This window comes from Myotis lucifugus, unplaced genomic scaffold (assembly GCF_000147115.1).
Source record: "Myotis lucifugus unplaced genomic scaffold, Myoluc2.0 scaffold_46, whole genome shotgun sequence".
Classification (NCBI taxonomy): Eukaryota; Metazoa; Chordata; class Mammalia; order Chiroptera; family Vespertilionidae; genus Myotis; species Myotis lucifugus.
Window position 1 is genome coordinate 6,634,344 of NW_005871094.1, and position 11,106 is coordinate 6,645,449.

Genomic DNA, 11,106 nt, shown 5'->3' on the forward strand with positions numbered 1-11,106 from the left:
CGGTTCTTTAAAAAAATTTTTTTAATAAAAAAAAAAAGAATTTTAAAGCAAATCCCAGACTGGTTCACTCATAAATACCTCAAGATGTATCTGTTACAAATAAGAACTTAAAACAAACAAACCATAATCACAATGCCATTATCACATGTAACAAAACTAACAATAATTATTTAATACTAGAAGCCCGGTGCATGAATTCGTGCAGGGGTGGGGTCTGTCCAGCCTGGCCTGATAGGGGCGGATTGGCCAGGCAGGCAAGGAGAGGGGAAGCGGGAGGTTGGCTGGCCCCCACAACCCTGATCGGGGCGAGGCCAGCCTGCCAACCGCCCGTGGCCCCCTCCCCCCAGCCAGCCCACCCCCTGATGGAACTGCTGCAGAACTCCTGGTGGAGGGGACAATTTGCATATTACCCTTTTATCAGATAGGAAGATTAACTAATTCTCAGCTCATATTCAAATTTTGCAAAGTGATGATAATGTTTGCCGACAAACTTAAGCTACCTAAGGAGAGAAGAAATAAGAAAGCTGATGAGGTGTGGTACAATGGAAGGTGGTTAGATCAACAGGTTAAAGGTCCTGGTGAGTGGGAAGATAATTGAAGTTAGGAGCCCACAGGGAGTTAGCTGAAGGGGTGGGGTGGGGTGGTCCCATTTTCATCTGCCCACTGCTCAGTCACAACAGTCCTCTTTTTCAGTTTATGAGACAAACTCCCTCCAATCACTATCTCATCCATTTTTTTAAAATATATTTTTATTGATTTCAGAGAGGAAAGGAGAGGGAGAGAGAGATAGAAACATCAATGATGAGAGAGAATCAATCATTGATCAGCTGCCTCCTGCATGCCCCTCACTGCGGATTGAGCCTGCAACCCGGGCATGTGGCCTTGACCGGAATCAAACCTGGGACCCTTCAGTCCAGCGGTGGCCAACCTTTCGGACCTCAGGGACCACCAGTGGTCCACAGGCCCGAGCTCTATCCACTGAGCCAGACCAGCTCAGGCTATCTCATCCAATTTAGCTCCAGCACCGGATACTCTCAGGAGACTCTGCAAACTAAATTAGGTCCTCCTTTTATACCTTTCTTCTTTGGAGCACTTACAATTTCAAAACTATAGAAAAACGTGTTTGTTTGAAGTTGAAGTCCACTAAGAACTATGTCTCCTTTGTTCACTACGGTCATTGCAAGCTCCTAGGGCAGCGTCATAGGACACACCCAATAAATGTATTTGCTGGACAAAGGAGGAAGTGTTCAATAATGCCAAATGCCACAGACTTCTAAACCCACCTGTCATAGGGTTTCTAAGAAGGTTTCTAAATTATCTATTCTCAGGTGACGGTCGCCAATTCCTCACTTGTAGGAAGATAGAATTTAGGCGGCCCATTTAAGTTCATTACTTGAAGACTACATTGGGCCCTTGTTCCTGCTTAACTTGGAGAGACAGCTCTAAATGCCCCTTTATCAGCCCCAAAATGCTCTTGCATAAAGGAAACAATTACTTAAGGTTCAATCTAAACACTCGAGCCCCCGCCCCGTGGTGTACCAAGCCCTAAAATGGCCAAGGAGGGGTGGGTGCCGTGGGCATGCGCGGAAGGGTACCTGCAGAGGGGATCTGAACCTCCCCAGAACGGAAGTCCCCGAGCCTTCAAAGCCGCGGGGAAGTAACTCGGCAACGGACCAAGATGGCGGCGCCCAGCGAGGGGACAGCGTTTGCTGCGGGGATTGAAAAGACTTGGGGTGCAGTTGTTCGCTCCCCAGAAGGGACTCCCCAGAAAATCCGGCAGCTGATAGATGAGGGGATTGCCCCGGAAGAAGGAGGCACTGAAGCGTGAGTTCGCGAGTCCACCCTGGTCCAGCTCCGGCTGATTGGAGAGGGTTGTCCGGCCTGTGGGGATCCCCTGGGTGGGTGACTCCGGCGGCGAGGATGGCTTCGTCCCGGGATCTGAAAGAGACCGGGGTCACTATCGGCTTTAATCTCCTCGGGGTGTGCGGGATTGCCGTGGTCAGGTTTTGGGGAGAAGGAAGAAAGAAGACCGCTATGTGCACATGACTGCTCTCAGTTGGGCTTCTTAACCGGTTTTGAGCTGTAGACAGCTGTGGCAGCCCGCTAAAGCTTACGAACCCCTTCTCGGCATCTTATTATTAAATGTACAAAGTAAATTGCATAGGATGATGCCCGGCCGGTGTGGTTCAGGGGGGCAGCATCGAACCATGACCCGGAGGTGGCCAGTGGGGTTCCGGTCGGGGCACAGCCCGGGGTGCGGGCTCCCTCCCCGGCGGGGCTGCGGGAGGCAGCCCGTGTGTTTCTGCCGCCCGCCCTCTCCCTGCCCCTGTCTGAAGTAAATGAGTAAATAATGACCTAGGATGCGAAAGGAAGTCGATTCTGTTGGAATTCAGTCATGAAGGTAGTAGAAAAAGGGGATGCAGTCGCGTACTTCATTCCTAACGCGATAGATACTCTCCAGCCATCCGTCTTGTAGCTGCCACAGTGTTGAAGTAGTGATATCAGCATCAGTGATATTTCAAAGCACGTGCAGCCACCATAATGTGACAAAATGTCTGTAGTTTCCATTCGTCACGAATTCGCAGGGATTGCCGATGCTGCCATGGTTTTATTACCTTCATTCGTAATTGAAAGAATGCTGAATTTCAGTTAGAGGTTAGTAAAATAAGTGTCATTTTTTTTCTCCTTCCAAGTTTATGAATCCTCAGGTTTTCCCAAGAACCGCACCTCCCTGAGGCTCTCTGAGTCTCCTGGAAGAATTCTGACCATAAATTCCTTTCAGTTACAATAGTGGGTGGAATCCTGTTTCTATTAAAATGACTTTTGTCTTCAGCAGTTCCGCCCAGTACCTCTCCCCGGGCGCTGTTGACATACCGTTCCCTGCAAATAAAATAATGTTTTTTGCTGGTTTTTTTCTCCCTGAAATTTTTTTCATGAAATTGCCTAAAGATCTTTACTTTGATTTGACTTTTCAAATTAGTACGTTGATGGGAGGAGTGGGTATCACTGCCTGATCTAGGTAGGAATGCCAGGATTGTTTTCTTCTACTGTGAAACGAATTAAATGTCTAAGGTGGTCCAATTACATAATGCACAGAAGCCCAGGGTCTTATTTTGTGTTTACTAAAGTTGTGCAAAATATGAATAGGGAGCACGAGTGTACTAGGGGAACAGTTAGCCACCGCAGAGGTAGGGATTGCTTGGGACTTAGGTGTGGCCACACAGAAGAGACGGAAGGATTGGGATTCTATTTAGCAAGTGTATCATCCAAGACCCCCTTCGGGTACCCAGACCCTCAGGCGCCCAAGTCCTTTATATAAAACCAGAGGCCCGATGCATGAATTTGTGCACAGGTGGGGTCCGGCTGGCCCTGATCGCCCCTATCCGGCCAGGGGTAGGGGCCAAGGGTGGTGGGCTGGAACAATTTGCATATTAGCCTTTTATATAGGATGACATAGTTTTTGCATATAACCTGTGCACATCCCCCATATACTTTAAATCATCTCTAGATTACTTATCATGCCTAATATAATGTAAATAGTTGTTTACTGAGTCGTTAGGAAATAATGACAAGAAAAATGTCTGTACATGTTCAGTGTAGACACAACCATCATAGGCCTAACTACATAGTTCACATCAGCAAAAACATTTTCCCCCAAAATATTTTATATCTGCAGTGGAATGAATCTGCAGATGTGGAACCTGTGGATACAGAGGGCTGACTGTCTTGTGAAACCACTGAAAATGTTATCAGAAGAATTACATAGCTGAAATGGTTTTTAGCAAGGTTAAAATCCAGTGTGGTGTGGTTGAGGATGTGGAGTGCAGAGAAGCTAGATACAAAATGTTTAAGCAAAGTGATCCTTTGTGATGCCATGAAAGGATTACTAATAGTTCTGCCATTTTATTTTAGGAAAGAGACATCAGCCACATTCCAGTCAGTTAATGGATCACCCCAAACAGAACAGCCACCATTGGAATCTACAAGCAAAGAAGCCTTCTTTAGCAGAGTGGAAACATTTTCTATATCCTTTTTGTAGTTCATGCGAATTGTACTTCTGCCTGCTCCTGGAATTGTTACTCCCAAGGAATAACACTACTTGCTCTGATGTTTTAAATTTAAGAATTAAACTTGGACCCTAGCTGGTTTGGCTCAGTGGATAGAGCATCAGCCTGCGGTCTGGGGGGTCCTGGGTTTGATTCTGGTCAAGGACACATGCCCAAGTTGCGGGCTCGATCCCCAGTAGGCAGGAGGCAGCCGATCAATGATTCTCTCTCATCATTGGTGTTTCTATCTATCTCTCCCCTCTCTCCCTTCTTCTCTGAAATCAATAAAAATATATTTTAAAAAATGAAACTTGGTAAGAAATCTTTAAAAATATGTTTTTACTAGAGACCCAGTGCACAAAAATCATGCACTCGGGGTGGGGGTGTGTGTCTCTCAGCCCAACCTGCGCCCTCTCGCAGTCTGGGAGCCGTAAGGGGATGTCCGACTGATGGCTGACATCCTTAGCGCTGTTGTGGAGGTGGGAGAGGCTCCCGCCACTGCTGCTGTGCTCGCCAGCCGTGAGCCTGGCTTCTGGCTGAGTGGCGCTCCCGCTGTGGGAGTGCACTGACCACCAAGGGGCAGCTCCTGCGTTGAGCGTCTGCCCTCTGGTGGTCAGTGCACATCATAGTGACCAGTTGTTCCCCCATTTGGTCGATTTGCATATTAGCCTTTAATTATATAGGATTGATTTCGGAGAGGGAGAGAGAGAAACACCATGATGAGAGAATCATTGATAGGCTGCCTCCTGCAAGCCCACTACTGGGGTTGAAGCCCACAGGCTAGGCATGTGCCCTGACTAGGAATTGAACTGTGACCCCTGAGCCACACCAGCTGGGCTTGGTAAGAAATCTTGTAGGAAAATTAGTATCATGAAATGTCATCTCTCAAAGGAACATTTTAGATCAGCGGTTCTCAACCTGTGGGTCGTGACCCCTTTGGAGGCCGAATGACCCTTTCACAGGGGTCGCCTAAGACCATCGGAAAACACATATATAATTACATATTGTTTTTGTGATTAATCACTATGCTTTAATTATGTTCAATTTGTAACAATGAAATTGGGGGTCACCACAACATGAAGAACTGTATTAAAGGGTCGCGGGATTAGGAAGGTTGAGAACCACTGTTTTAGATGATCCAACATCTTACAAAAAAAAAACACGAAGAGCCAGGGAGGAGAAGCAGCAATAATTAACATTTTTATATGTGTTCTCACATATATTGTCACATTTGATCTTTACCTTAAACCAATGAAAATAAGGTATTATTATTATTATTATACTCATTTTACCAAAGAGGAAGCAGTTCAGGTAGGTTATGTGACTTGCCAAAAGTCAACCTGCTAGCAAGTGGCAGAGGCAGGACTATAGCGTAAGGCTCTTGGCAACCAAATCTAATATTTTTTGAGACTACTATACTTTTTGTCTTTTTCTAGATTTTCCTCTGTATATTCTCTATTGTTGCATAACAAATTACCCTAAAACTCAGTGGCTTAAAACAACGAACGCTTATTATCTCACAATTTCTGTGGATCAAGAATCCAGGCACAGCTTAGCCAAGTCCTCTGATTCAAGGTCCCTCACAGATAGCAGTGAAGGTATAGGGTGGGGCCTGCAGTCATCTTAGGGGTGGCTAGGAAAGGATCTACTTCCCATCTAATGTGGTTGTTGATAGGGTTCATTTCCTTGTAGCTATTGGATTGAGGGCTTCAGTTATATACTAGCTGTTGGCTGGAGACCTTCATGTTTCTTGCTTCATAGGCCTTTCCATGGTAGCTGGCTTCCATCAGAGTGAGCAAGCCAGAGAGAGCAAGACAGAAGCTGGACACCTTGTAACCTAATATCAGAAGATATTCCATTACTTTTGCTAGGTTCTATTCACTAGAGTGATTTTTTTAAAAATTTAAATAGTTGTAGACTTACAGAAAGGTTGCACAGGTTACAAAGAACTTTCTTTCTGAAATACTTGAAAATAAGTTGCCAAAGTGATACCTCATTGTCCCCCAAGTATTTCCTACAAACAAGAACTTTCTCCTACATACAATGCAGCCATCAAAAAATATTCATAAAACTATCATCTAACCCTCTGACCCAAATTATTTCATCTGTTGTCCCAATAATGTGTTTTTTTGTTTTTTACTTTATTGATTTGAGAGAGAGAAACATCGATTTGTTGTTCCACTTGATCAAACCTGAATGCTTGCCCTAGCTCGTTTTGCTCAGTGGATAGAGCATTGGCCTGTGGACTGAAGGGTCCTGGGTTCGATTCTGGTCAAGGGCACATGCCCCAGTTGTGGGCTCAATCCCCAGTAGAGGGTGTGCAGGAGGCAGCGAATCAATGAATCTCTCTCATCGTTGATGTTTCTCTTTCTCTCTCTCTCTCCCTCTCCCGTCCTCTCTGAAATCAGTAAAAATATATTAAAATAAAAACAAAAACAAAACCTGAAAGCTTGGTGTATGGGAACAACACTCTAACCAACTGAGCTACCCAGCAGGGTCCAGTAATGTTCTTTATAGCAAAAGGATACAGTTGAGAATTCTCAATTTTTCCTTGAATTTCATGATCTTGATACTTTTGAAGATTGCAGGCCAGTTATTTTGTAGTATCTCAGTTCATATTTGTGTGCTATTTCCTTGTGATTAGATTCAGGTAATGCAGGAGCATCACAGAAGTGGTGCTGTGTTCTCATTGCATCCTGCCAGGTGGCACACGATTTTGATTTATCCCTTTACTGGCAGTGATCACTTTGATACTTGATAAAAGGGAGGGTCTGTCAGTCTTCTCCATTATAAAGTAATTAAAAAGTGTTTTGTGGCTGGCCTGCATAACTCAGTGGTTAAGTGTTGACCTGTGAACCAGGAAGTCACGGATGATTCCAGTTCAGGGCACATGCCCAGGTTGTAGGCTCAATCCCCAGTGGGGGCATGCAGGAGGCATCCAATCAATGATTCTCTCTCATCATTGATGTTTCTCTCTCTCTCTCTCCCTTCTTCTCTGAAATCAATAAAAATACATATTTTTTTTAAAGTGTTTTGTGGGGAAGTGCTTTGAAATTAGGTAAATAACATCATCAAACTTTATATAATTTATTTGTAGCAGCATGGGCTCATGATTTCTTTTAGTTAATAGGTTATAATCCATTACTATCATTATATATTTGGGTATTTCAGTTGTCCCTGGACTAATTTTTTATTTTAATATAGTATTTTTTATTTTATTTATTGATTTGAGAGAGAGAAGAAGAGATTGAGAGAGAGAGAGATAGAGGGAGATTGAGAGAGAAACATAGATTTGTTATTTTACTTATTTATGCATTCTTTGGTTGATTCTTATATGTGCCCTGACCTGGGATTGAACCTGCAACCTTGACATATTGGGACAACGCTCTAACCAACTGAGCTACTCAGTTAGGGTCTGATTTTAAGAAAGTATTTAGAACCATTTCCTTTTATTCTCTTTTGTTCTCATTGGATATAAATTGATTACTACTTTGGATATGATAATTTATTTAACTTAAGCTAGTTAAGTGATTCTGTTACTTTTATTCTAGACTAGAGGCCTGGTGCACTGGGATGGGGGTGGGGGCCCTCAGCCTGGCCTGTGCCTTCTCACAGTCTGGGACCCCTCAGGGGATGTCCGCCACCGCAGCTGCACTCACCAGCCATGAGCCAGCTTCTGGCTGAGCGGCGCTCCCCCTGTGGGAGCACACTGACCACCAGGGGGCAGCTCTTGCATTGAGTGTCTGCCCCCTGGTGGTCAGTGCACGTCATAGCAACCGATCGTTCTGCTGTTCGGTCGATTTGCATATTAGCCTTTTATTATACAGGATAATCCCACCTCCTTTAACATTTACATCTAAATTCTGTTTTCTAGCCTTTGGTCCTCCTTTTGCTGATACTGGAATGTTTTCAAATTTTCATATTCCTTATAAAAATATAGAACTTTCCTACATCTTCTTTCATGTTTTATCCCTTTTTCCCCATGTGCTGTGAAAAAAGAGCTCTTTAGGTAAAATATAAAAAGCTGAATGTTGAGTATTAAAGAGACACCAGCCAGGGTTAAAAATAGTTTTAAGCCCTGACCCGTGTGGCTCTGTTGGAGCATTGTCCTGTACACTGGAAGGTCGAGGGTTTGATTCCTGGTCAGGGCAAATACCTAGGTTGCAGGTTCAGTCCCCGTTTGGGGTGTGTACGAGAGGCAACCAGTCAGTTTCTCTCTCACATCAATGTTTCTCTCCCTTCCTCTCTAAAATCAATTAACATATCCTTGAGTGAAGTTTAAACCCTGGCCTTGAAGCTCAGTTGCTTATAGTATCATCTTAATACAATACACCAAGGTTACAGGTTGGATCCCCAGTCAGGACACATACTAGTACAAGAATCAACCAATAAGTACATAAATAAATGGAACAATAAATTGATATATCTCTCTTTCTCTCCCTCTCCTTGACCTTCTTCCTCTCCCTTCCCCTTCCTCTCTCTCTCAAATGAATAAATAAAAAATTTTAAATAAATAAAAATTGTTTTAACACTTTTTTTACTGTGTTTTCCCTCAGTTTAATATATTTATTTCTGTATACAGAAAGAATAAGTGAAAGGTTTAATTTCTGACTTACTCAATTTAATGTACTTGCAGTGTTGTTTTTCTTAACATGAATACTCTTTGAAATGGGCAGGTAAGCCCCCTGAGCTGTCTCCACTTGTCTGTGCAAAATATGGCTGGGTCACAGTTGAATGTGATATGCTCAAGTGCTCCAGCTGTCAAGCTTTTCTCTGTGCCAGTTTACAACCAGCTTTTGATTTTGACAGATGTAAGTATAAAATACAAATTACATTTTTCTCTATATTCAAAGATAGACTCTGCTACTTTTTCAGAAAAGACTGGCCACTTGTTTGATTAAAGAATGTATACTGCTGTATATAACAAGGTGAATTTGTGTTCGTCTTCACTGTATGAGCGTCAGTCATTCCTTTTTTTCTTCAGTCATTCCTTTTTTAAAAAACTAAACTAGAATGAACTTGATTTTATGTATTCTGGGAAACTAACAGTAAGTATGTTTACTTTATGGTTCCAAAATTTATACTTAGGCAAAGAGAGGAATTGGTGAAGGCTCACACTTTGGAATGCCTGCCTTATAAGATACATGATATGCTCTTTGTTATTGATCTTAGGATCTGGATTTAAAACTTGTTTTGTAGAAAATATTAAGATGATGCAGTTGCGAATATTTCATATATTTTGTAGTTTTCTTAGTTATTTTTATGTTTGAGTCTATACTCTTAAGGCTTTGAATCTCTATAGTGTTTTTAAAGCTTTGTTTCCTCTGTGGGTTTCAGATAAGGAGCGATGTGCTGAGCTGAAGAAAGCCTTGTGTACTGCCCATGAGAAGTTCTGTTTCTGGCCAGATAGCCCCTCTCCAGGTACTTACTTCCAAGATTTCCCATTTACCATCTCTTCTTGGTCATTGCATTTCTATATTGTATATTTATTTATGAAAATCTAATTGAAGTTCTTGGTCTTTATCAAGAACTGACTTACATTCATTCACTTATTATGTTACTGCTTAACTTTATTAAGTGCGTTTGACATGCCAAAGGCTTAGCCATGCATACATTATCCCATTTAATCCTCATAGGGGCCCTGGAATATAAACATTATCAACCCAGTTTATATATATATATATATATATATATATATATATATATACACACACATACACACACACACACACACACACACACTAGAGGCCCTTTGCATGAAGAGATTCGTGCTATAGGCCTTCCCTTCCCCTGGCTGCCGGCACTGGTTTTCCTTTGGCACCCGGGACCCAGGCCTTCGCTCCGGCCAGAGCCTTCAGTCTTTGCTCCGCCGCTTCGCGCCTACGTATGCAAATTAACCACCATCTTTGTTGGGTTAATTTGCATGCTCTCCTGATTGGCTGGTGAGCGTAGCAGAGGGATGGTCAATTTACATGTTTGTCTATTAGGATATATACATATATACACACACACACACACATATACTAGAGGCCCGGTGCACAAAATTCGTGCACGGAGGGGGGGGGGTCCCTCAGCCCAGCCTGCACCCTCTCCAATCTGTGATCCCTCTCACAATCCAGGACTGCTGGCTCCCAACCGCTCACCTGCCTGCCTGGTTGCCCCTAACCGCTTCTGCATGTTAGCCTGATCACCCCCTAACCACTCCCCTGCCAGTCTGATCAACGCCTAACTGCTCCCCTGCCGGCCCGATTGCCCCCAACTGCCCTCCCCTGCCAGCCTGGTCCCTCCCAACTGCTCTCCCTCCCCTGCAGGCCCGGTCACCCCCAACTGCCCTCCCCTGCCAGCCATCTTGTGACCACATGGGAGCGGCCATCTTTGTGCGAGGGTGTGATGGTCAATTTGCATATTACCTCTTTATTATATAGGACTAGAGGCCCAATTTGTGCACTTGGGGGGGCGGGGGTGGGGAACGGGGGTCCCTCAGCCCGGCCTGTGCCCTCTCGCAGTCTGGGACCCCTCAGGAGATAACGACCTGCTGGCTTAGGCCTGCTCCTGGGTGGCAGAGGGCAGGCCCAATCCTAGGTGCAGCCCCTGGTCGGGCTCAGAGCAGGGCTGATTGGGGAGTTGGGGTGCCGCCCCCTGTCATGCACAGAGCAGGGCGGATTGGGAGGTTGCGATGCCACCCTCAGTCACGCTCAGGGTAGGGCCGATTGGGGGGTTGGGGCACTGCCCCCTGTCACACTCATGGCAGGGTTGATGGGAGGTTGCGGCGCCACCCCCTGTGACGCACAGAGCAGGGCCAATCAGGGGGTTGAGGAGCTGCCCCCTGTCACGCACAGAGCAGGGACCATCAGGGGGTTGGGGCTCTGTACCCTGTCACGCACAGAGTAGGGCCGATAGGGGAGTTAGGGCACCGCCCCCTGTCACACACACAGCAGGGCAGATCAGGGGGTTGGGGCGCCGCCCTGTATCACCCACAGAGCAGGGCCGATCAGGGGGTTGGGCGCACACTGTCACACTCAGGGCAGGGCCAATGAGGAGGGTATGGCTCTGCCCCTTC

The 11,106-nt window shown here is 45.0% G+C and overlaps 1 protein-coding gene across 1 annotated transcript in view; it reads left to right on the plus strand.

The window, feature by feature from the left end:
• Window positions 1-1,508: 1,508 nt before the first annotated feature.
• ZC3HC1 (zinc finger C3HC-type containing 1) overlaps window positions 1,509-11,106 on the plus strand; it is a 20,484-nt gene continuing 10,886 nt past the window's right edge. Inside the window, exons 1-4 of the mRNA XM_006088359.3 lie at window positions 1,509-1,824; window positions 3,913-4,024; window positions 8,707-8,857; window positions 9,384-9,467. Of these exons, the coding sequence (XP_006088421.1) occupies window positions 1,679-1,824; window positions 3,913-4,024; window positions 8,707-8,857; window positions 9,384-9,467 (493 nt within the window). The 5' untranslated portion in view covers window positions 1,509-1,678. The remainder of the gene's footprint in view (window positions 1,825-3,912; window positions 4,025-8,706; window positions 8,858-9,383; window positions 9,468-11,106) is intronic.